General features: G+C 42.4%; 1 protein-coding gene across 1 annotated transcript; it reads right to left on the reverse strand.

The window, feature by feature from the left end:
- Nucleotides 1-2,997: 2,997 nt before the first annotated feature.
- Nucleotides 2,998-27,352, reverse strand: LOC115148960 (retinal guanylyl cyclase 2). The gene is made up of 20 exons (XM_029691313.1): nucleotides 26,833-27,352; nucleotides 17,801-18,816; nucleotides 17,257-17,555; nucleotides 16,497-16,866; nucleotides 16,302-16,380; nucleotides 16,057-16,171; nucleotides 15,835-15,954; nucleotides 15,473-15,556; nucleotides 15,184-15,360; nucleotides 14,930-15,086; nucleotides 14,378-14,527; nucleotides 14,050-14,198; nucleotides 12,382-12,545; nucleotides 11,989-12,181; nucleotides 10,992-11,166; nucleotides 9,757-9,855; nucleotides 8,527-8,621; nucleotides 8,219-8,304; nucleotides 3,603-3,695; nucleotides 2,998-3,445 (listed from the first exon to the last, which is right to left on the reverse strand). Exons 2-19 carry the CDS (start codon nucleotides 18,609-18,611, stop codon nucleotides 3,611-3,613), a joined length of 3,408 nt encoding a protein of 1,135 aa, XP_029547173.1. The 5' UTR covers nucleotides 18,612-18,816; nucleotides 26,833-27,352; the 3' UTR covers nucleotides 2,998-3,445; nucleotides 3,603-3,610.

Here is a 27,352-nt window from a genome sequence, read left to right on the forward strand (position 1 = left end):
CCTCAGCTTTCTACTAAACCAAGTGGTGGGGCTGCTATCAGGCTGAAACACAAACTCAGGATTGTGGCCTTGCTCAGTCTGCATCCTAAATAGGCATACTACAATTTCACTGGATAGTATGATTCCTAGCTCTGATCAAATTGTTTTATTTAGCTTTATCCGACTGTGCAGTCATGATATAGGCCTTCCCGAACAGCACCATCTTTAAAACCTTATCTATACCTTTTGATAAAACTATATGGTTTTGTGTTTTTATATTGTTACTTTCACAAGGAATGCCTTTTCTTAAACCAGCCAGGATTTTGACATTCAACTAAAATTATGTATGTTTCATACAGAGAATATAGAAAAAGATAATCACTGATCATGTCATGACAACTTAAAATATTTTACCTTTACTGTATGTAGTCATTCACAATACTGTGAACCATCAATTCAACATTAAGATTTTCTCAAAATCCTAAAACCATCAGGCAAAGGTCATGGATTTCCGGCCATGTTTATATGTGCAGTTGGTAATGAGATCGTGTTACGTGTTGTATGCAAAAAAAATTAAGAAGTACAATCATACATCACTAAAACCATGATTTATTTACACAAGCACACACAATGAGACCACACTGCAAGATTTACAATTCAGTCATCATAATACCAAATAAAACATTGCTATTTGGGTTTGATAGACAGTCTATATCTTTCAGACCAAATACGTGTAGCTCATCCTTTGAATACATCACTTCCTATTAGGAACCATGTACAGTACAAGCTGGTGTGTATTCCAGTCTCTGCTCCTGATTTGTAAGCAGTCCCCTATGACTCGAAGGTATATTGTAGCATATGTAGAAATAAACTAAAAATGACTGCAGCCATTATTATTCCCTTGCATTTTGTACTATTTGAACCAATATATGTAGCAGAAAATAGCTTGAATGACATGACTCTGTAAGAATTGAGATTGTGACCTTATCATTTTATAATGTGGGTTTACATATTTTTCATCCAAATGTTTCCCATTGGAACATTTATTAATTCCATTGCTCATTCCATGTTATTGTTGTAAGAAAATGCATATCACTTCATGTTAAAACAAATGAACAGTTCATTAAAAAATAAATTGGGATATACTGATATATAAATACGTAAAACAATCCTGATATATAAATACCATAAAACAAAATGTGTCTATACATACATACCTGAATTTGGTTGAATAAGAAAATACAGTGAAAACATGAATAAAGCATGATTTCAGAAAGATAGAGAAGAGCATAGAGATGGTTCTGTCTCAATAGATAAGAGTTTAGATCTATGAGTCAACGTTTATTAGTAATCTGTTGAAGTGAAGCTTAATTTCTGGGAACAGTGATTTTGCAACATATTTATTTGATTTGAGAACTATTCAATTAATGTCCCAACTGACAAATTTGTGAAAAAAATATGAATGAATGTTTTCTAATGGGTTGAATTTTCTAAATTATCATTCAAACAATTAGAAGGCGTTAATTACTTAAGCAGGACAATAATAAAATAGAAAACAAAGAACGCCTTGGACCAAATTCTTTAACAGTCTACCTTATACCTGTAAAAAAAAAAAACTTCTAAGATCGATGTACTGTATTATTGTGAGAGACGACGGTACCAAACTATAACAGGTTAGATACATTACAGTGCATGCTACATTTTAATATACGCATGTTATATAGTTGAGTATGAATACTTTTCATTCACCGTTGGGGTGTTTAAAATGAAATCTGTCCAATATTTCTACAAAGCAAAATAGACAGTAGAGATAAATACAGTATATTATACACGATATAATGGACATTTAATGTTTTTTCAAGAAGTCCGTCTCTTCCCATGTTTGTCCTGTGATGTTTTCATTCTACAATGACTCCTACAGTATATCAATATACACTACATGGCTAAAAGTATGTGGACACCTGCTCGTCGAACATCTCATTCCACAATCATGGGCATTAATATGGAGTTGGTCTCCCCTTTGCTGCTATAACAGTCTCCACTCTTCTGGGAAGGCTTCCCACTAGATGTTGAAACATTGCTGTGGGGACTTGTTTCCATTCAGCCACAAGAGCATTACTGAGGTCGGGCACTGATGTTTGGTGATTAGGACTGGCTCGCAGTTGATGTTCCAATTCATCCCAAAGGTGTTCGATGAGGTTGAGGTCAGGGCTCTGTGCAGGTCAGTAAAGTTCTTCAACGTCGATCTCACTGAACTTCGCTTTGTGTACGGGGGCATTGTCATGATGAAACAGGAAAGGGCCTTTCCAAAACTGTTGCCACAAAGTTAAAAGCACATAATCGTCTACAATGTCATTGTATTGTGTAGCATTAAGATTTCTCTTCACTGGAACTAAGGGGCCTAGCCCGAACCATGAAAAACAGCCCCAGACAATTATTCCTCCTCCACCAAACTTTACAGTTGGCACTATGCATTCGGGCAGGTAGCGTTCTCCTGGCATCCGCCAAACCCAGATTAGTCCGTCGGACTGCCAGATGGTGAAGCGTGATTCATCACTTCAGAGAACGTGCTTCCACTGCTCCAGAGGTCAATGGTGGCGAGCTTTACACCACTCCAGCCGCCGCTTGGTTTTGCGCATGGTGATCTTTGGCTTGTGTGCGGCTACTAGGCCATTGAAACCCATTTCATGAACCTCCCGATGAACAGTTCTTGTGCTTACGTTGCTTCTAGAGGCAGTTTGGAACTCAGTAGTGAGTGTTGTAACCGAGGACAGATGATTTTTAAACGCTAAGCACATCAGCACTCGGCAGTCGCGTTATGTGAGCTTGTGTTGTCTACCACTTCGCGGCTAAGCTGTTGTTGCTCCTAGACATTTCCAGTTCACAATAACAGCACTTACAGTTGACCGGGGCAGTTTTAGCAGGGCAGAAACTCAAGAACTGACTTGATGGAAAAGTGGCACCCTATGATGGTGCCACGTTGAAAGTCACTGAGCTCTTCAGTATGGGCCATTTCACTGCCAATGTTTGTCTATAGAGATTTCATGGCTGTGTGTGTGCAATTTTATACACCTGTCAGCAACGGGTGTGTCTGAAATAGCCGAATCCACTAATTTGAATGGGTGTCCACATACTTTTGTAGTGTATTTGGTATTTTGGTGCATGATTGTAATACCCCTTTATTTATCTCTCCTGTTTCCCACATATGCTCGACAGTACATTTAATAAACTCTTGTTTAAACGTATCTTTGCTCTGTGCAACAAATGTAATGTGTTGAAGACAGACAGTGTCTCTCCAACTTTGGCTTATTTGTGCAATGTGGATCTGCATTTTTGACAGGACACATGGGGGGATGCGACAGACTCTCTGTCAAACGCACCCCTAACCCATCCTCTCCTCTCTACCAACCTGCTCTATTCACCTCTCTGGTCTTTCACTCCAACAGGTAGGACTGGGCCACACTATCTGTGGAAAATAACCTCATATATTATCACTTAAAAGGATATCATAAATGCAGAACAATGGATTTGTATGTACCTGAATTGACATCACTCACATTACAAACCATTTGGGGAAATAAAGTAATTGTAAATCTAGAATTTGATAGGTAAACCAGGCGTACCTCACAGGCTACTTATTCCTCGCCTGCCGGTCAAGGAATTTCTGTTTTCTATCTGGAGGAATCTCCTCCAAACTGATGCCATGGTTACTTGCCCTGAGGAAAGTCAAAGAAAGAAGGCTTATTCGATTGGTAGTGCACACTGAGCACTCAGAATATCCCAGTATATGAAGCAACAAAAGCCCTGTCCACAATGACAACTGTTTTCAGCAACCGCTGGTGACAAACGTGTCTCCGTTTGAACTCGTAACACAGTTATAAAATGTGAACAGGGCTAAATAAGGCAACCACCAGGGTAATGTGTTGAAACACTACAGCCATGTTTGCTGCCTGCCAGGCAGAGCGTTCAACCACCAGGGTAATGTGTTGAAACACTACAGCCATGTTTGCTGCCTGCCAGGCAGAGCGTTCATCCACCAGGGTAATGTGTTGAAACACTACAGCCATGTTTGCTGCCTGCCAGGCAGAGCGTTCATCCACCAGGGTAATGTGTTGAAACACTACAGCCATGTTTGCTGCCTGCCAGGCAGAGCGTTCATCCACCAGGGTAATGTGTTGAAACACTACAGCCATGTTCGCTGCCTGCCAGGCAGAGCGTTCAACCACCAGGGTAATGTGTTGAAACACTACAGCCATGTTTGCTGCCTGCCAGGCAGAGCGTTCATCCACCAGGGTAATGTGTTGAAACACTACAGCCATGTTTGCTGCCTGCCAGGCAGAGCGTTCAACCACCAGGGTAATGTGTTGAAACACTACAGCCATGTTTGCTGCCTGCCAGGCAGAGCGTTCAACCACCAGGGTAATGTGTTGAAACACTACAGCCATGTTTGCTGCCTGCCAGGCAGAGCGTTCATCCACCAGGGTAATGTGTTGAAACACTACAGCCATGTTTGCTGCCTGCCAGGCAGAGCGTTCATCCACCAGGGTAATGTGTTGAAACACTACAGCCATGTTTGCTGCCTGCCAGGCAGAGCGTTCAACCACCAGGGTAATGTGTTGAAACACTACAGCCATGTTTGCTGCCTGCCAGGCAGAGCGTTCATCCACCAGGGTAATGTGTTGAAACACTACAGCCATGTTTGCTGCCTGCCAGGCAGAGCGTTCATCCACCAGGGTAATGTGTTGAAACACTACAGCCATGTTTGCTGCCTGCCAGGCAGAACGTTCATCCACCAGGGTAATGTGTTGAAACACTACAGCCATGTTCGCTGCCTGCCAGGCAGAGCGTTCAACCACCAGGGTAATGTGTTGAAACACTACAGCCATGTTCGCTGCCTGCCAGGCAGAGCGTTCATCCACCAGGGTAATGTGTTGAAACACTACAGCCATGTTCGCTGCCTGCCAGGCAGAGCGTTCAACCACCAGGGTAATGTGTTGAAACACTACAGCCATGTTTGCTGCCTGCCAGGCAGAGCGTTCATCCACCAGGGTAATGTGTTGAAACACTACAGCCATGTTTGCTGCCTGCCAGGCAGAGCGTTCATCCACCAGGGTAATGTGTTGAAACACTACAGCCATGTTTGCTGCCTGCCAGGCAGAGCGTTCATCCACCAGGGTAATGTGTTGAAACACTACAGCCATGTTTGCTGCCTGCCAGGCAGAGCGTTCATCCACCAGGGTAATGTGTTGAAACACTACAGCCATGTTTGCTGCCTGCCAGGCAGAGCGTTCATCCACCAGGGTAATGTGTTGAAACACTACAGCCATGTTTGCTGCCTGCCAGGCAGAGCGTTCATCCACCAGGGTAATGTGTTGAAACACTACAGCCATGTTTGCTGCCTGCCAGGCAGAGCGTTCAACCACCAGGGTAATGTGTTGAAACACTACAGCCATGTTCGCTGCCTGCCAGGCAGAGCGTTCATCCACCAGGGTAATGTGTTGAAACACTACAGCCATGTTCGCTGCCTGCCAGGCAGAGCGTTCAACCACCAGGGTAATGTGTTGAAACACTACAGCCATGTTTGCTGCCTGCCAGGCAGAGCGTTCATCCACCAGGGTAATGTGTTGAAACACTACAGCCATGTTTGCTGCCTGGCAGGCAGAGCGTTCATCCACCAGGGTAATGTGTTGAAACACTACAGCCATGTTTGCTGCCTGCCAGGCAGAGCGTTCATCCACCAGGGTAATGTGTTGAAACACTACAGCCATGTTTGCTGCCTGCCAGGCAGAGCGTTCATCCACCAGGGTAATGTGTTGAAACACTACAGCCATGTTTGCTGCCTGCCAGGCAGAGCGTTCATCCACCAGGGTAATGTGTTGAAACACTACAGCCATGTTTGCTGCCTGCCAGGCAGAGCGTTCATCCACCAGGGTAATGTGTTGAAACACTACAGCCATGTTTGCTGCCTGCCAGGCAGAGCGTTCATCCACCAGGGTAATGTGTTGAAACACTACAGCCATGTTTGCTGCCTGCCAGGCAGAGCGTTCAACCACCAGGGTAATGTGTTGAAACACTACAGCCATGTTTGCTGCCTGCCAGGCAGAGCGTTCATCCACCAGGGTAATGTGTTGAAACACTACAGCCATGTTTGCTGCCTGCCAGGCAGAGCGTTCATCCACCAGGGTAATGTGTTGAAACACTACAGCCATGTTTGCTGCCTGCCAGGCAGAGCGTTCAACCACCAGGGTAATGTGTTGAAACACTACAGCCATGTTTGCTGCCTGCCAGGCAGAGCGTTCATCCACCAGGGTAATGTGTTGAAACACTACAGCCATGTTTGCTGCCTGCCAGGCAGAGCGTTCATCCACCAGGGTAATGTGTTGAAACACTACAGCCATGTTCGCTGCCTGCCAGGCAGAGCGTTCATCCACCAGGGTAATGTGTTGAAACACTACAGCCATGTTCGCTGCCTGCCAGGCAGAGCGTTCAACCACCAGGGTAATGTGTTGAAACACTACAGCCATGTTCGCTGCCTGCCAGGCAGAGCGTTCAACCACCAGGGTAATGTGTTGAAACACTACAGCCATGTTTGCTGCCTGCCAGGCAGAGCGTTCAACCACCAGGGTAATGTGTTGAAATACTACAGCCATGTTTGCTGCCTGCCAGGCAGAGCGTTCAACCACCAGGGTAATGTGTTGAAACACTACAGCCATGTTTGCTGCCTGCCAGGCAGAGCGTTCATCCACCAGGGTAATGTGTTGAAACACTACAGCCATGTTTGCTGCCTGCCAGGCAGAGCGTTCAACCACCAGGGTAATGTGTTGAAACACTACAGCCATGTTTGCTGCCTGCCAGGCAGAGCGTTCATCCACCAGGGTAATGTGTTGAAACACTACAGCCATGTTTGCTGCCTGCCAGGCAGAGCGTTCAACCACCAGGGTAATGTGTTGAAACACTACAGCCATGTTTGCTGCCTGCCAGGCAGAGCGTTCAACCACCAGGGTAATGTGTTGAAACACTACAGCCATGTTCGCTGCCTGCCAGGCAGAGCGTTCATCCACCAGGGTAATGTGTTGAAACACTACAGCCATGTTCGCTGCCTGCCAGGCAGAGCGTTCATCCACCAGGGTAATGTGTTGAAACACTACAGCCATGTTCGCTGCCTGCCAGGCAGAGCGTTCATCCACCAGGGTAATGTGTTGAAACACTACAGCCATGTTTGCTGCCTGCCAGGCAGAGCGTTCAACCACCAGGGTAATGTGTTGAAACACTACAGCCATGTTTGCTGCCTGCCAGGCAGAGCGTTCAACCACCAGGGTAATGTGTTGAAACACTACAGCCATGTTTGCTGCCTGCCAGGCAGAGCGTTCAACCACCAGGGTAATGTGTTGAAACACTACAGCCATGTTTGCTGCCTGCCAGGCAGAGCGTTCATCCACCAGGGTAATGTGTTGAAACACTACAGCCATGTTTGCTGCCTGCCAGGCAGAGCGTTCAACCACCAGGGTAATGTGTTGAAACACTACAGCCATGTTTGCTGCCTGCCAGGCAGAGCGTTCATCCACCAGGGTAATGTGTTGAAACACTACAGCCATGTTTGCTGCCTGCCAGGCAGAGCGTTCATCCACCAGGGTAATGTGTTGAAACACTACAGCCATGTTTGCTGCCTGCCAGGCAGAGCGTTCATCCACCAGGGTAATGTGTTGAAACACTACAGCCATGTTTGCTGCCTGCCAGGCAGAGCGTTCATCCACCAGGGTAATGTGTTGAAACACTACAGCCATGTTTGCTGCCTGCCAGGCAGAGCGTTCATCACACATTATGTAGTGCAGTGGGAGATACGGATTATTTAAACATGGATTAAACAGGTGGTAGATGAGGAATTGTACATTTGGGTCAGCGTGTGAACTGAACCACTACACCATGGTCATGTGAGCAGCACATAGAAATAGAATGAGAAATTATGATTTAGAAAACTGTTAGTTCCAACCACGCAATCTGACAAATGGGTCAGCACATTATCAGTTTTTTCTCAATTATTTTCTGACATCTTATCCTTTATATCCACAGTGACCTAGCTACATGAAAATCAACTGTTTTGACACAAACAGGGTTGCATAAGTACTACTGACAAGGGGGCTGGCAGAAGGACCCAGCAGGACTGAGAGTCAATGACAGTATAGTTAGGGCAAACAGAAAGCACAATGTAAATAGAGCAGGAAGGCATGTTAAATCTTACCCTGGAGTAAGGTCAGGCGGTATGGGCAGAACCTTGTCAAACCCAGCTCTCCCAGCCAACCAGTAAGTGTTTTCAACTCCCTTCCCCTGAAATAGAAATAGGGAATAACAGAATAAGTAGTGAGTTAGATTCATTTACTGTTTGGGTCTTTCTGTCTTGTCTCTCTGTGTGTGTGTGTGTGTGTGTGTGTGTGTGTGTGTGTGTGTGTGTGTGTGTGTGTGTGTGTGTGTGTGTGTGTGTGTGTGTGTGTGTGTGTGTGTGTGTGTGTGTGTGTGTGTGTGTGTGTGTGTGTGTGTGTGTGTATTTACCTTCAGCTCTGTCATGCCCCTGGTGTCTACTTTGTAGCCCATTTTTAGTTCATGCAGGATATCAACTGTGCTCTGGTTGACATGGATTCTGTAAGCTGGGATAATAAACAACAATAGCAACCACAAAGGCAGCATTAGACTTCAAATACTCAAACACAGAACAAATTCAATGTAAACAATTACCATGAGTTATTTGTCTAAAGAGTATCAACATTATGAACTCATGCAGCATTCACATATCCTACATATATTTAGACTTTGATTCATTTATATGGTTGACCATATACTGATTTAGTGTAGAGCAACACAAGGTAATCTATTGTGTTTGACCCCATATATTCACAAGAACATTTTTGACAGATTCCATAGACTCTTTGTGCAGCAATTTATATCTATGGCCACTTGGTGGGAGTAGATGTGAGATGTACTGTTCTCTTTTGTCACCTACAATAATAATGACTTACTATAGCTGCTATACTGGTTGCCCCTTACCTCTAGAAATACCCTAGATATACACTACTGTTCAAAAGTTTGGGGTCACTTAGAAATGTCCTTGTTTTTCAAAGAAAAGCAAATTTTTCGTCCATTAAAATAACATGAAATGTATCAGAAATACAGCGTAGACATTGTTAATGTTGTAAATTACTATTGTACCTGGAAATGGCAGATTCTTAATGGAATATCTACATAGGCGTACAAAGGCCCATTATCAGCAACCATCACTCCTGTGTTACAATGGCACGTTGTGTTAGCTAATCCAAGTTTATAATTTTAAATGGCTAATTGATCATTAGAAAACCATTTTGCAATTATGTTAGCACAGCGGAAAACTGTTGTTATGATTAAAGAAGCAATAAAACTGGCCTTCTTTAGACTAGTTGAGCATCCGGAGCATCAGCATTTGTGGGTTCGATTACAGGCTCAAAATGGCCAGAAACAAAGAATGAAGGCTATTCCATGCGATAAATTGCCAAGAAACTGAAGGTCTCATGGTGAGTAAGTATATATAAAACACAGAAAAATCATGTTGTTAATGGCACTGGGCCTTTAAACCCTGAATTTGCCCACTAATTCCACTGATAGTCTTAAAGGATTAGTCAGGACTGCTTATAATAAACCTCTTTAGTGTTGCATGCACACAAACTGCCATACACCTGTCCCTATCCTTAGTGGCCTCACACAGCGTGATTTCAGTGGTGACTGGCCAAAGAACGAATGTGAGGTACTCACACAATCCTGTGGACTCCATTCGAGAGGCTGTGTTGACAGTGTCTCCGAACAGACAGTACCGAGGCATCGTCAGACCCACCACACCTGCCACCACAGGGCCTGATGGACACAGACACAAACGCAGATAATACACATGATGACATGTTGGTGTCATGTTGTGTTGCTACCATGCTGTCTTGTCATGTGTCGCTGCCATGCTATGTTGTTGTCTTAGGTCTCTCTTTATGTAGCGTTGTGGTGTCTCTTTTGTCGTGATGTGTGTTTTGTCCTATTTTTCTCCCAGCCCCCGTCCCCGCAGGAGGCCTTTTGCCTTTTGGTAGGCCGTCATTGTAAGTAAGAAGTTGTTCTTAACTGACTTGCCTAGTTAAATAAAGGTTCAATAAATAAAGAAGATCAGAAGCAACATAATTCCTGATTTATAACTTGTGATTCATTACTTATTCAAAGAGCCTCACAAAAGTCTCTGGAGCAAAGAAATAGCAAATTAACTTCATTTGATCAGTTTAATTGCAGAATATCCTTTCAATCTTTAGAAGAGATGTCAGAATATTTTTATTTTCTGCCATTGTGTTATTTCTGAGCTGTCCTTTTTCATACCTTAAAGTAGCCACCTCTGTGTTACTAGAAATGTGTAAAACATTCCATATTAATTGGTAGGGTAGAGTAACAAGAAAGCATTAGGCAGTGGAGACTAATAGGATGACAGGGCTAAGTGGATGACATTTCACAGTTCCAGGAATATGTTCTAGACGGGGATGAGGTAAAAATACACTTTTGACCAATACTCTGACGTTAATGCCATGTTCCAGAGAATTCCAATACAAGGATTGAATGAATGTACTCATTCTCAATTTTTTTTAAATATAATGTAGCAAAAGCGTAGTTTGCTTATGTATTGAATTTTACAATTCATCTGTTGACTTTGTTGCTCATGCATGAACTGCAATCTATTGCAGTTGACCTCATGGATTGCCAGTCATTTTATCCATAGCTCCATCTATGAATTTGAGAGTAACATTTCATCAGCCTCATGTAAGCACGAAATGGCATGTATTATTATTATTATTATACTATCACCCAGCTTTTTAGCAAACTAAGTAGCGGGGTTACCGTTTGGCTGAAAAACAAATGAAGAATTATGGCATTAAAGAGAAAAGGACAGTCAATCTGTCTACATTATAAACACTGATTCAGAGGATAACAATATGACAAATCATTTGAGATGGGTCACCCACCAGAGTGCAGGCCGATACGAATCTTGACCTTGACGTCAGGCATGTGCCTCATCTTGAAGGTTCCAATACAGTGGAGAATGTCCAGGGACATGTTGGACATCTCAGCTGCGTGGCGTCTACCGTTCCGGTTAGGAACTCCAGAGGCTACCATGTACGCATCTCCGATGGTCTCCACCTGAAGTACACAAATCAATCAATATTATATATCAATATAATAATATCATAATAATAATAATAGTCGAAATAGGTCCTGACTCTCGCTAAATAGTAGAAAGCAGATTATTCAGTTGACGTTCCTATCTGTCCTAGACTATGGCGACATCCTCTATATGAACGCAGCTGCCACTTCATTAAACCCATTAGATGCAGTTTATCATAGTGCACTGCGCTTTATTATTTATTATTAGTACTCATCACCGCATTCTCTACCAGGAAGTTGGTTGGCCCTCTGTTGTCACGTAGGTTGATACATTCTTATGTTTTCATTTCTAAAGCCTTTTTACAAAAAGTCCTTTGGTCTCTACTGAGTTAGGGAAATCAGCTTTTACTTTTCTTGCATCTTATTTGTGGAACAATCTTCGAAATGTTCTTAAATGTGAGGTTTTGGTGCCTCTAGGGCAATTCAGAAAGCTGATTGAGGACCTTACTTACTTACCACTGATGAATGTGTTTTTTATGACCGTGTTTTTCTTTCTGCTTGCATCTTTTGATGAGTGTATTTTCTATAATTTATGTAAATCAGGGCTCATCTCTAAAAGACACCTTGGTCTCAGTATGACTCCCTGATAAAATAAAGGTTCAATAAAATAAATGAAATATCTTTATTGTCCCAATTGGGATTTTTTTTTAATCACATAGGAAGGAGTCAGTGACATAAACTCGTACACACTAAGACATGCACCCATTTACTTCCAGGATTTGTATTGAAACTAGAACAAGCTTCCATTGCATCACTAATATAGGACACAACTCTCTTGCAGCAGGACAGGATACTCACCTTGTAGACATCATGCTGCCCGATGATGGCATCAAAGAGTGTGTAGAGATCATTGAGTAAGTCTACCACCTCAATGGGCTCGCTGAGTGCAGAGATGGTGGTGAAGCCCACAATGTCACTGAAGTACAGAGTGACCTCAGAGAAGTGCTCTGGTCTCACAGGCTTGCCCGTCTTCAGGGCCAGGCACACAGACCTATTGGGTTAGACAATACAAAGGAGTGGATAGAGGGATGCAGATGTGGATAGGATGGAGGTTTGGAGTGTAGGTAGAGAATAAATGACAAGCAACCAATGGACAAAAACAATATATTCTCAATACAGTAAAAAATGTGATGACGCAAATAGACATGTGCAGCTTTTAATTTGAAGTGTCAGGAGAGGAGGGGCACTGACCTGGGCAACATCTGGGCCAGCAGGTTATCAGTCTTCTTCCTCTCCACCTCCAGCTCCTCTGTCCTCTCCCTGATCAGGTCCTCAAGGTTAGTAGAGTACTGCTCCAACATACGTAGCATGGAGTCTATGATGTTGGTCTTCTTTCCCTTGGTTATACTCTTGAACTAAGGGATGAAAGGGAAAACATACAGCATGCAGTGAGGAGGGGGTGAAGTGTGTTACATTTTACTGTAATATGGTTCACAAAAGCATGTCATTTTGAGTTCTTGTTAGGAGGCATGGTTACCGGATGGGGAGGGAGGATGCGGGCAGGTGGATGGGGACTGAGGGGGGGATGGGTTTGGGTTATCTTAATATGCATTTCTTTGATTGTTTTTTTGTACCTGTAACCCCCGCCCCCCCCCCAATAAAAAAAAAAGACAAACCTAAATAAAAAGCTGGTCACAAAAAGCATGTTGTTTTGAGTTCTTGTTAGCTTGAGACCACGGTGTTCAGGTTTGTTGTGTTCTGGTTTGTGCGTGTCTATGAAAATATATTTGTGTGTTTATGTACAGTTACGTCCCAAATATTGGACCTTTGATAAAGATGGGCAAAAAAGACTGTATAAAATAAATAACACAAATACTGAGTTACATTATATACTCAAAAATGTTTGTTTAACAAGTAATATTTTTCACCCAAAAATATTATTGGCACCCCTGTTTTCAAAACCTATCAATACCTCACCTTGCGAAGATCCACCACCATTTTTACATTAGGTGTGGGGTTCTTTTCTGCTTATGCATCCTTATTTTGATGTCAAACCCACCACTGTTGGGCGTGGCCAAATAGCTCTATTTTCATGTCATCCAACAAATGCAAACCTCTGGAGTTTGCTAAACGGCATTGGAACCAGTGCAACAGAGCTCTTGGGCCACGCACACCAGTAGTGAATCTGACATTGAAATAAGGATGCATAAGCAGAAAAAAATCCCATACCTACTGTAAAATATGGTGGTGGATCTTTGATGTTATGGGGCTATTTTGTTTCCACTGGTCCTGTGGTCAATGGCATCATGAACTTGACCCAGTACCAGGACATTTTAGCCTAAAACCTGGTTGCCTCTGCCAGGAGACTGAAACTTGGCAGCAAGTGGACCTTCCAGCAAGACAATAACCCAAACCACACATCAGAATCCACAAAGAAATGGTTAGTTGACCACAAAAATCTACATTTTGCAATGGCCATCTGTCTCTGGACTTGAACCCCACTGAAAATCTGTGGTTTGAATTTAGAGGGCCACCCATAAGCGCAGACAAAGAATATCAAGGATCTGGAAAGATTCTGAATGGTCCAAGCTCCCTCCCAATCTCATGTTATTTTTGGGATAAAAGCTCAGTGCTGTTATACAAGGTGAGGTATTGAAAGGTATTGAAAACAGGGGTGCCAATAATTTTGACCCCTATCTTTTTGAGAGAAAAAAATATTACTTGTTAAACAAAATCTTTCTCTGAGTAATTGTATTAGTATAAAATAATAAAATGTTCCCATTTTTTTAGCATAAAATATAGTTCAGTATTTGTATTATTTATTTTATGCAGTAGTGTTGCTCTTTATCAATGGTGCCAATAATTTTGTACCTGACTGTATATGTGTAGCTTTGTGTATGTTTGTGTACAGTAAAGTACCTGTTTGAAGATCTCCTCGAAGGTGGGTCTCTTGTCTGGCTCCTCGCTCCAGGCCTGTTTCATGACCTGGATCACCTCTAGTGGAGCCTCATCCACTGACACAGTGGGCCGACACAGTGGTGGGGGGGATTTCAACTTACTGATGATCTCTGTCAAACACACACACACTGTCAACTTCTGATGCATTGTTTTGAGTGTTTTCAAACCTTTGGTGGTTCCTATGATCTCCAATAATTGTACTGTTCATATTGGCATGGTGGTCATCCTTCTGTATTTGTTTTACCTCTGACATGAGGTTATGGTGGTATTGTTTGATATGAGTTCTCACCCTTGGGAGGCATGTCCAGCATGCAGAAGGGAGCACAGCGGGCGATGACCTCCTGCATGATGATGGCAAAACTGTAAACGTCCCCTGGGAATGATCCTCTCTTCATCAAACTGGAGTCCCTTAGTAGCTCTGGAGCCGTCCACAGCTGATCTGCAAGGTGGACCAGGGAGGGAGAGGACAAGAGGGGGTTGGTTTGTTTCACCTTCCTTCAAACATTTTTATTTTTCATTTATTTTTTATTTTACCTTTATTTAACTAGGCAAGTCAGTTAAGAACATATTCTTATTTTCAATGACGGCCTAGGAACAGTGGGTTAACTGCCTTGTTCAGGGGCAGTTATTTTTTTATATATTTTTTTACCTTGTCAGCTCGGGGATTCAATCTTGCAACCTTTTGGTTACAAGTCCAACACTCTAACCACTAGGCTACCTGCCGCCCCATAAAAGGATCATGGTGATAAGAGTGAACATTACTAAGGCCATGAGTTTTCATCGGTAAGGATTTGCTGGCTCTGATATGTTGAGTGTAGTGTATGTGTCCTTATGGACTTACCCTCAGGCCTGCCCTCGTCAAAGTCGACCCCCTGGGTCAATATAATCTCGTTGAAGCCGTACTCAGTCACCTTCAGCACAAAGCGTCCGTCCACCACACAGTTTCGGGACTTCAGGCGCCCATGGATGACATCACGGTTGTGCAGGTACTTCATTCCCTGGGAGGGAAAGGAAGGATTGAGACAGAGTCTAAACAACGAGGAGAGATATATAGTCAGACATGTCTATGAACGTGAGAGTTGTTTCCCTCCTTACCCTGATCAGGTCCATCAACAGGGAGGACTTGAACATCCAGTCGAGGCGCATGTCCTCGTTGTTGAGAAGGTCCTCCAAGCTGCCCCTGGTACAGTGCTCTGTCACAACACCAAAGATCCCAGAGTCGTGGAACAGGCCAAGGAACAGGTTGAGATTCTCATTCCGCATGTCCCTGAGCTGAGAGAGGCAGAGGACAGAGAGAGAGGTAGGTTATGACAGAGGAACAATGCAGTGGCAGACAGATTCAATGTCTTGCTGTTTTGACTGGCTCACTCAGACAGTCACTCACCTTGGTGAAAATACTTTGAGTGCCATCACTGACACTTGACACAGTGTTTCCATTGGGACATTTCTTCAACCAAACCCAGTCACCCTAGTGAGGACAGAATATACAGGTTTAGCAAATATTTATCTGGAAAACCCAAAATGCTAGGGACAAGGACACTAAACAGAGATATTTTTGTTCAGAACTGTTTGTTAAGAAGACAAGAGTATCAACATTGGGTGTGTGCATCATCTCATATGAACTTGGTCCAGTTACATATTAGTACTATTTCTTACATGCAGGGCATCAAACATTTGAATATTGGATTGCTGTCTCTGTTCTATAGTAGTTTTACAGTAGATTCCCCACATTGACATGTGACCCACCTCAAAGACAGCGACATTGGAACTGTCAGGGGTTGAGCCAAAGTAGCTTCGTCCCGACACTGAGTGGCGAGGCGTCTTCACATCCAGCTGACTGTTCATCATACTGTCCTCATTCAGCTTCTACTTACAGAGAGAGATTACAAAGATAAGGGACTTTAAACAGACACAAACTCACACACACACACAAATTGGCCTTTATGGTATCATAGGCCTGACACTGACCTTTTGGCTGGTCTGGGTATTGATGAATATCAGGTCATCCAGATTCAAGACTACTTTTAAGGGCCTTCCTCCTCCTCCTGATCCTCCAAAGATGGTTCCAATCTGGCCACCTCTCCTGGACAGACGCAAAGGGCAAGACCCCAAAACATCAGTAACCTCATTACAAACAAAAGCATGTGTTCAACGCAGAAGACAAAACAGGCAGCTGATTGACACACTCCTCACTGTGTTTGAGCTTAACTTACTTCACATAAAAGGCAGCTCCACCTCCAACCAACCCACAGAACAGGATGAACAGAAAGAGGATAGTACCTGCGTCCATTCCTTAAGGCAGAGAGGGGGATAGAGGGAGTGATAAAGAGAAAGAGTTTGAGGGAACACAAACCTCATGTTACCACAGGCTACTGGTACATCACTGACCCCAATGCTAGACCACCTACCCCAACTGCAGGTGATGTATGGACTGAACCAGCAACGGGAGTCTGTGCTGGGGCTACTGCCAGCAAAGTGGATGGAACGCCCATTGTACTTGACCGCCCCAAATTTGCCAAGGGTATGAGGGGCTTCCAGAGTGTGTGTCATGTAGAGTTTGTCTCCCCCGTCAGAGTCCAGTACCACGTAGCGAGCCAGCATCCCCAACCCATCTTCATCGGATGAGATGGGCTGGTTGAAGCCCTCAAAGTCGACCCCTCCATCGCTCTGGAGCATGGTCTCCCCATCCACCCAGCGCCCAGCCACCATGCGACTCTTCTCTACTGCATAGGCCATGTAATATATCATGTTGTAGATGGTGCCGAAGAATGGAGACACCTAGGTCAGGGGAGAAGAGTGGTGACAATGTATCAATCATTGATCTGACCAGCTGTTATTGAAGACTCTGTCTGTAGACTCTTTAGACTGGCAGTAGGAGTTTTGATGATGGTAAGCAGGGAGTACAGGAATAGAGAAACATACCATTGCCAAGACACTGACAAACCACTGGTCATTATCATCAATACTGAAACATTCCAACAACATTGGTTTTAAGGTTTAAGAGGTCCAAATACATTAAGATTACCTGTTTCTGAAGAACTACAACTCAATAGGACTGTTGTGCAACCAAATGTGCTTGCTACAGTACTGCATGTCCATGGCATGTGTGGCTAATGATGAATGATGACTAGATGAATGCCTCAGGAGCTGTACTCTGGGATGTCTCACCTGATCTGGTGGAGTGCTGGTGCGAATCTCAAATTTCTCCTGAGCATCTTTGAAGCTTTCATAGAAAGTGTTCTCACCAGAATCCATGGTGATGGTGAGAACTCCATCGTAGGCTTTTCTCAACAAGCTGTCATTGGTCAGAGCATGAAGATTTGTGCCCTTGGGCAGCGAGTATGTGAGGGTGTCGTAGGGGATGAAAACATAGCCACGGTCTATCATACGCATGTTTGAGGCAGAGGTTAGGAGCTGATACTGGGCCTCACCACCGATCAACGCTGAGTGCATGCACATGATGACCACTGCAGAGACAGAGAAGGGAGAATGGAGGAGGAGGAGGAGGAAAGTAAGAAGGTAGTAAAGTTGGAAGTAGGGGACAGAAGAAGGGAATAGAATAGACCATTATTAGTCATTGCAGTGTGGCAGTGTGTTATAATGGAATACATGACAGTAAGTCACACATTCACACACACATAAACGCATGCATGCACGCACACACATAAACAAACACACACATAAACAACCAAACACAAATGCGCATACACACCTCTGACACGGTCTAACTCCCGTATCCTTTTCAAGGCCTTTGTGGGCCCATCCTTGTCCGGCTCCATGGTGACCACATTGATAACCGGCAGGCCCAGGGCCATAAGAGAGGCCGCCAGCTCGTGTCCTGTAGCCTCCCACAGGTCATCCTCTGACGTCACAATGACCACATGGGCCCAGCGGAAATACCGCAGCACAGAAAACAGAACCCGGGAGGACAGAGGCAGGGGCCTGTGAAAGGTGGGATACTGTCCATCCTCCATGTTAGGTTTCAGGCAACCCCAGGACAGAAAGGGCTTATTCCAGTTTTTCGCAAACAGAGCAGCCGATGAGCAGTAGCCTGGATTAGTAGGGCCGAGGAAAGCCGAGCCATAGCTTTCCAGAGAGGAGAAGCGGGCCAGGGCATTGGATGTTTTACAGTCCTCGTTGACGAGAGTATAGTCATACCAGTAGCCTTTCTTAGTGTAGGGGTCCATGTTGAGGCGGGCGGTGGCCAGGCGTGCAGCCAGGTCAGGGAGGGCTTTGGAGTACATAGGGTCACATGTCCAGGGCCCAATTATGGCCACAGTGAAAGTGGCGCCCCAGGCCTCACAGGGTAGATAGGTGGCCATCAGCAGGGGCAACATTAGCCAGTTTCCCCACGAGCTTCTGGAGCGTAGCACCGCAGATGACGATGCGGGGGTCAGACTGTTCACTGTTTTTGTATCCTCTGGCCTTCTTTGTCTCCTTCTCTCCCTCATTAAGGGATCTTGCGTCCATCGTGGGTGGTGGGAGAGGTTGAGGAGGAAACTAGAGTTTCTGTGAGATGCCATTGTCCCACAGGGCTTCTATCTAGAGTCAGACACCACAGATGAGGAATGGAGGGTTGGAAGTGACGGAAGAGTGTGTGTGTGTGTGTGTGTGTGTGTGTGTGTGTGTGTGTGTGTGTGTGTGTGTACGGAAGGGATTTTGCCCCCTAGCACTCTGTAGGGCATTAGCCCAGAGCTGTGAAGGTCACCTCTGGATTCCCAGCCATCACTGCTTCCATGGAACATATGAGTGAGAGAAAACAAAATTAGACATATTGTAGCATATTTTATCTTCTGTCTCAATTTTCTAGGGCAAAGCTCTGTCTTTGTCGGTGAGCTACAGTGTCATCAGAAGCTCAGAAATGCACCGTTTCCATAATAATTGTATTATCATTAATATAGGTTTATTACATAACATATAAAGGTTTAGATTCAATCAGATCAAGCGTTCACTGGCGATAGCAGACACCTGCATAGCAGATGTTTTGGCAGTGTTAGAGGTGGAACTGGGTTGGAACCAAAATCGGTGAGCAGTTGCTCTCGCTCTCATTGTCACGAAGCCACACCCGCCCCACTCGCATTAGAATTGTAGAACGAGAAAGTGTAGGCTATATATAAATAATTACGCTCAATTAGGATTTTTATTAGGATATCTACATCTCACATTCCATTGTTTGAACTTGCAAACAAGGCTGTGTGGGATTTCTGTTAATGCGACTCCGTGCAGCCAATGGCAGTGTCCGCTTTAGGTAGGCTATATAATCCAACGCAGTTCCACCTCTGACACTACAAAAACAACCACTATGCGGATGTCAGCTAAAGGGGATCTGACTGAATAGAGCCCTAAACTGCTTTTGGACAACATAAATACTGTATGAACATATGAAGTAATGATGTAAGAGAAATCACTGGTAAACAAGACTGACAAAGACTATCCCCATTATAAGAATGTAATGTGATGTTGGAGGAGCTCAGTCCATCTGTCTCTTCAGACCAGGGTGCCCTGAAACCATGGCTGAATCAATGCTCAGCTCTGTGCCCAGGCAGCTTCCATGACATGCAAGTGGCAATCAGATTAGCTGCTGACACAGGTGGGGGCCATTAGCCATGGTGTGAGCGATGCCAAATAACGTGGCTCGTAATCTGTCTTCCATGTCCCTATCGCTTTCTCTTTCTCTGAAGTCACTCGCCCCATGTGACCTCTTGGTCAGCCTCTCCTTCCCTGGTGGCCTCTATCTCACTATGTAATAACTCCAGAAATAACTGGATTAGGAAGACCATCAATAAACTTTGATCTGATAATCACTTACCTTTTATGAGATCATGTCCTGTCAATGGAACTGTGGAGTTTAGGTTTGGGGTCAATTCCATTTAAATCCAGACCATTCAGGAAGTAAACTGAAATTCCTTTGAGGAAAATTGGAATTTCAGTTTCCTTTCTCAATTGCGGGTGTAGAAAAATGTTCCAAGCATTTCACTACACTGTATGTGACCAATACAATTTTATTTTATTTTATTTTAATGAAATATTTCCTGAAATTAAATGGAATTTACCCCTATCCCCTGAACTGGATTTTGAGAGAGAAGTCCATTGTCACCACCTTGACCCATGCCCTCTCACTTTCTAACAGAAGCCTCATTTATACCTTGTGCTAACATGCATCCTTTGTCCTGATCTTGTCCACATTCTGATTGTGCCCACATTTTCAGAAATATGTCTACACATGGTACTAAAATGTGTCTCATATCCGTCCGCTGTGTCCGCGTTGTGACCAGATTTCCTGGTCCCTCACTGTATGCAAATTATTTGACAGTTATTCTTTATCAATATTCTTTTTACATTTATTTTAAAACACATATTGATGCCATAATTCAATGGTGACACTTGTCTATAATTTTAGAAGGCAGAATTATGATGATTTAATTGGTGTCACTGTCCAGATCCATCTAGACTTTTAAGATATCCAGACAGAATGCGTGCCTGCCTACAGTACCTCCGGAGGTGGTCAGGTTGATCTGATCACAGTCAGATCACAATAAGTCTTGTAATCATCTACACCTGTCTGAAAATGTGGGCACAATCAGAATGTGGACAAAAACAGGAAAAATTATATATGTTAGAACCAGGTATAAGTGGGGCTTAAAAGTGCTCATTTCAAACTAAACGTTTTCAAATGAAAAGTTCTCATTTCAAACTAAAAGTACTATTTGCTCAAATTGTGTTGTGTATGTAGTATTTGTATTTATTAGGGATCCCCATTAGCTGCTGCCAAGGTCCAAACACATTAAGGCATTTACATCACACATAAAACAAAATATTAAACTGTACATCATATGACATTATTACACCACTACATATCTAGAATACAAAATGTATAATACCACCGTACAACAATATTACAATGTACGTGTGTGTAGAGTGCGTGTGCTAGTGTGTGTATGCATGTATCTGTACCTGTATATGTCTCTTCACACTCCCCGCTGTTCCATAAGGTGTATTTTGGGGGATTGTGAAGAGACCTCTGATGGCATGTCTTGTGGGGTATGCATGGGTGTCCAAGCTGTGAGCTAGTAATTTAAACAGACAGCTCGGTGCATTCAGCTTGTCAACTCGTCACAAACAAGTAGTGATGAAGTCAATCTCTCCTCCACTTTGAGCCATGAGAGATTGACATGCATATTATAATGTTAGCTCTCCATGTACATTTAAGGGCCAGCTGTGCTGCCCTGTTGTGAGCCAACTGTAATTTTCCTAAGTCCCTTTGTGTGGCACCTGACCACACGACTGAACAGTAGTCCAGGTGCGACAAAACTATGGCCTGTAGGACCTGCCTTGTTGATAGTGTTGTTAAAAAGGCAGGACAACGCATTATTATGAACAGACTTCTCCTGGATCTTAGCTACTGTTGTATCAACATGTTCTGACCATGACAGTTTACAATCCTTTAGTTGAGGTTTAGGGTTTAGTGAATGATTTCTCCCAAATACAACGCTTTTAGTTTTTGAAATATTTATTCCTTGCCACCCATTCTGAAACTAACTGCAGCTCTTTGTGTTGCAGTCATTTCAGTCACTGTAGTAGCTAACATGTATAGCATTGTATAGTAGGTGGTCAACTGTTTGTTCATCCACACCAGTCTCCAATTGCTAATAACCCATCTGCAACCACCTGACTATATGTGATAAAGTGAATATCTGAGTCCCGCACCCAACCCTAACCCGCAAACATAGAAAATGTGCTATCGTCTACAGTCAAAGACTGAAGAACAATTTTTTTCTCAGGTTTAGATATGTTTCTGTATATAATTTCTTACATTTTGGTAGGCTATTTGTTAGTAAACTTGAATCTACAGGCTTCATGTAATTTAGTCCTAGTAGTTGCTGCCCATGTTTTGGACAGGGACCTGCCCCAAACCTAGGAGCAAGGGACGAAGAGGGATGTAAGAAGAAGGGTGAGATTCACCCATTCTGATAACAGATACAGTATATAGACTGATAGTTGGTAAGAGAAAACAGGTGAAGGGTAGGGAAGGGCTGAGCAGGACAGGCAAGCTTTGACTTCTCAACCCGCTTTAGCTTTTAATCCATAATTAACAGTGTGGGAGTGTGAGTGTGCAGTTCAGGCTCAGGGGGGAGGGAAAGAAATAAGGGATTAGATAGACGAGAAAGAAGGTGAAAATAGAGGAATGTGTTCTTCCCATTCCCAGGGTCTATAATTAGATACATGTAGCTTCTCTTTTGTCATTATGTGTTGCCCGAGAAGACTAAATAAACCATTGCTCAACAGAATGTAATAGATCGATAGAATTAATGCTTCAATCTTGTTGACATCTGTAAAGTTTTCTATCACCTTTTGTGCGGAGCAAACAGGATAAGATTTTCTGTGCAAAATGTCCAAATGACATCAGTTTGACCGGTTGTAAGGAAATACAAAGCTGTGAAAACGGCCCAAAGTGTTTCTGATTAGATTTCAGTTCACCTTCGATGCATATTTTATGTGGTTGAAATGCTATCAGATTTTATTATGTTTTATGATGAAGACAGCACCTCTACAGATTGTATCTAACTGAGCATGGCATTCTCTCAAGATGCAGAAATAAATAAATAATATTTCTCCACTCCTGTTCCCAAATCCAAATTTTGCCAACATTTGGTCTATAATTTTACTGCAAGTGTTTCTTAATTCAGCAGGAGTTATTATTTAGGCTATAGCCCTATTTTCACAGGACTAGTATCACTATTTATTTTTTATTTTATTGAACCTTTATTTAACCAGTCAAATCAGTTAAGAACAAATTCTTATTTACAATGACGGCCTACCAAAAGGCAAAAGGCCTCCTGCGGGGACGAGAGCCTGGGATAAAAATAAAAATAAAAAATACAATATAAATATAGGATTAAAGTAGAGAACATTGGTTATGTATTTATTACGCCAGAATATACGTTATTCTAGAGGACGATTCAGACGGCATGCGTTTTTTTCCAAACTGCCCCCTGTAATTCTTTCCCTCTTTTTTTTGGACCGTTTGACAGTTATGACGGAATCCTGAAGGTTTTTTTCTAGGTGTGAAGATATTTCTACAAATCCAGGCGATAACAGGCTACACTGATAACTCGAGCTTGGTTCCCAAGTTTCTAAAACATACCAAACCATCATTGGTATAGTGTCACCATTATATTTGAAATGAGGAAGTGTGATCATAATCAATTGGATATTTTAGTGATCCGCAGTAGAAGATGTCCTAAATGCCCTCCCAGCCTTCAGATTTGAGCTAAACAGCTAACTTGCACTTGATATGCATTTTTAGGCAATGGATGAGAAAGTGAACTTGTTCCAAACATTTAGTTCAGTTGTATGCTGCTTTGCGATCTATTAACAGCAAGGGTTGCATTAAATAGGCGCAACATTTTTTTATGATGCATTAGGTGATGTTCAATTAATTTGCACAAAACGTATAAACAAAAGCATTCACTGTGAAAGTTGATATATGTAGGCCCTTCATATATAGGCCATGCGCAGAACTTCGTTCATTTTATCAAATCAGTTATTGTTTTCTTGTTTAAACCGCGAGCAACACCTGTAAAACTCAAAACACAGGGATGTCGATTCATAGGTTATTCTGGTTAGTCAATGTCCAGATATCAGTTTCCATTTAACCAATCTAAACTGTAGGCTACAGTTTCCTTGACATGCCATAAGGTTATTTGAAGTTCCGTCTTGTGACTGTCGAATATGTATAGCACCTCACAATCATCACACATAACATAACCGGCAATGCTATCATCCTCTTTTACCACTTTTACCACTATAATCCTCTTTTACCAAATATTTTCCGAACATTACAGTTAGGTGCCTAGACAGCTGCCCTGGGGAACTTCTGATTCTACCTTGACTATGCTGGAGAAGCTTCCATTAGAAAACACCCTCTGTGTTCTGTTAAACAGGTAAATATTTATCCACAATATAACAGGGGCTATAATGCCATAATACATATGTTTTTCCAGCAGCAGACTATGATCGATAATTTCAAAAGCCGCACTGGTCTAACAAAACAGCTCCAACAAACTTTTTATTATAAATTTCTCTCAGACAATCATCTGTCATTTGTGTAAGTGCTGTGCTTGTTGAATGTCCTTCCCTTTAAGCACACTGAAAGTCTGTTGTCAATTTGTTTATTGTAAACACCTCTAGCATCTCAGTGCTAGAGGTGTCACTACAGACCCTTGTTCGATCCTGGGTTGTATCACAATCGGCCGTGATTGGGAGTCCCATAGGGTGGCGCACAATTGGCCCAGCGTTGTCCGGGTTAGGGTTTGGCTGGGGTAGGCCGTCATTGTAAATAAGAATTTGTTCTTAACTGACTTGCCTAGTTAAATAAAGTTTAAATTTAAAAAATGAAAATTCAAAAGGGGTCTTTAATATTCCTGGGTAGTGGAATGACTTTTGGTTCCCTCCAGGCCTGAGGGCACACACTTTCTAGTAGGCTTAGATTGAAGACATGGCAAATAGGAGTGAAATATCATCCGCTATTATCCTATTATTGTCATACCCCGGTGGCTTGTCATTGTTGATAGACAACAATAATTTTTGCACCTTTTCCACATTCACTTTACGGAATTCAAAATTACAATGCTTCTCTTTCATAATTTGATCAGTTATACTTGGATGTGTAGTGTCATTTGTTGCTGGTATGTCATGCCTAAATTTGCTAATCTTGCCAATGAAAAAATTATTAAAGTAGTTATCAATGTGTTTTGTGATGAATGAGCTGTCTGATTCAATGAATGATGGAGCGGAGTTAGCTTTTTTGCCCAAAATTTCATTTAAGGCTTTCCAAAACTTTTTACTCTCGTTCACTGTCAGTTTTACTTTCATGTAGTGTATTTGTTAAACAGAAAAAGTGAAGGCCTACTGTTCCTCTCTCTTTAAAGGGCAATTCCGCCACTTTTCAAGCTCATAATCCATATTTCCAGCACCAAACCAGTGTACATATGAAAAGTGTGTTTCTATTATCTGTTGTTAAAAAGATAAGAAGACAGGTCCTAAAAAATGCTTCTATGTGGCATCACAGGGTTGGATAAAACATTTTTTTTTAACTGCAACGAGTTTCTAGCTAATGGTAGGGAACTTTTTTGCTCCCCACATCACCGCATAGTGTTTGAAAATCACTGTTTTTAAAACGTTTTAACTTTTGAAGATGTCATCAGGTAGAATTTTTTTACTTTATATATTTTTTTCTACTAAATGTAGAGATGTGCCATTTTCATATATGTAGACACTGGTATTGACGGCTATATCAGTCCACTAATACAGGATTATTAAAGGCCCAGTGCACTACTTTTGTGAAAAACTATTTTTATTTTCTATTTTTTTATTCCGATTTTTTCACAGGGTGATGCACCACCCTCAGCAACCCTACTTCCCGCAGCTGTGTCCTCAGCAAAAAAAAATTTTTTTTACTCTGCCCTGCTGACATAACAAAACATGACCGGTTCTCAGTAAAGTCTGAGCAAGTCTGAGCAGTGTCGAAATATCTCTAGTCTATTAAAGTCAAATGTTGCTGAATTGGGTGAGTGTACAACAATAAAGTTATTGTTTATTGTGCGTTGCAGCTAGCACATACAGCTAGCACACAGTGTACAAGCCGTAGCTAAGCTACATGGCTATCATCAAAAGCTAATAATGGCAATGGTTAAGAACCTGCTAATAGGCTTAATAATGAGGCCTACAGTAGGCTATCCCCTTGCTCTGATGCCTTACCATAAAATATTGCTATAGCCCGAGTACAAGTATAAGCCATCTAAACCGCGTAACCAATAAATCTCCATTATAAATGTATTTCTTTAGTGTTTGAGTTTGCATATCAACAAAAGTTTTCTTTGTGCCATCTTGACACAGGTTTCTGCATTTTCTGTTTCAGTTACCACTTTTGAATCACCATGACTTTTCCAGGCAGCTTAACATCAGCCATTTTGGTGAGAGTAGCTGTAGTGATGACATGAGCTGTAAAGTGATGCAGGCCTCATGGTCCCATTTACAGTATTGATGTCAGAAACATATCCAATGTTAATTTATTTAAATCAAATTATGACTTGACATGCAGTACATTCAAGTGAATTACATTAGCTGTGAGGATTTGAGATACGAAACACATTATAAGAAAGGAATACTGGATAAATATAGAATGAAAAATCCAGCACCAAGTCTCTTGGTGATAAAACCTTTACTGATCGTACAACATAAATGTGATGCTGTCTCTAGGATTATTGAATCCATCATAAACAAATTCCTCAATGAATCTGAAATTGTAATATAACTGTGTAATCCAGGTATCCTGATATCACTGCAGCTGCAAAAGATGATGTTGATCCATCTCTGTGGAGTGAAAACATTAGCACCTACTGAACACACACCTATGCAGGTGGGCACAAAAATCACAAAATTTTACCTGAAAAGCTCAAAGTCCTTTTTAAGTATTTCAACCATTGACTGAATAATTAAGTTGCATTTATTTAACCTTTATTTTATCAGGGAGTCATACTGAGACCATGGTCTCTTTTACTGATGAGCCTTTAATTAAAGAAAAATACATTATAATTGTATATATATATATTTACAATGATATATGTATACATTATAAGACAGCACAACAGCATACAAGTTAGGTTAGAATGTATTGAAATTAAAACAGTAAGTACTAAAACATAATAAAACAAAATCATATATATTGGAAGTGTTGCTGACCTGGAATAGTTTATCTATAACAGTGCCATATCGATGCTCTCCGTCTTTGAATGGCAGGGATCCAGATGACGAGGAGATTGAAATTCAGCAATAGAGCAGGTACAGTATCTTCGCATGAAAATATAAAATAAAAAGTATTCCAAGAAAGGGGGATGGGGGAAATCAGAACAGTTTAAAAAATGTCCTCTTGTTTTTAGAATCCTCTTGTTAGAATCTGTTTTGTACAAATCCAAGCAAATTCACAGGCTTCATGTAATTTAGTCCTAGTAGTTGCTGCCCCTGTTTTGGACTGGGACCTGCCCCAAACCTAGGAGCAAGGGACGAAGAGGGATGTAAGAAGAAGGGTGAGATTCACCCATTCTGATAACAGATACAGTGTATAGACTGATAGTTGGTAAGAGAAAACAGGTGAAGGGTAGGGAAGGGCTGAGCAGGACAGGCAAGCTTTGACTTCTCAACCCGCTTTAGCTTTTAATCCATAATTAACAGTGTGGGAGTGTGAGTGTGCAGTTCAGGCTCA

The sequence above is a fragment of the Salmo trutta genome, chromosome 15 (genome assembly GCF_901001165.1).
Source record: "Salmo trutta chromosome 15, fSalTru1.1, whole genome shotgun sequence".
Taxonomy (NCBI): domain Eukaryota; kingdom Metazoa; phylum Chordata; class Actinopteri; order Salmoniformes; family Salmonidae; genus Salmo; species Salmo trutta.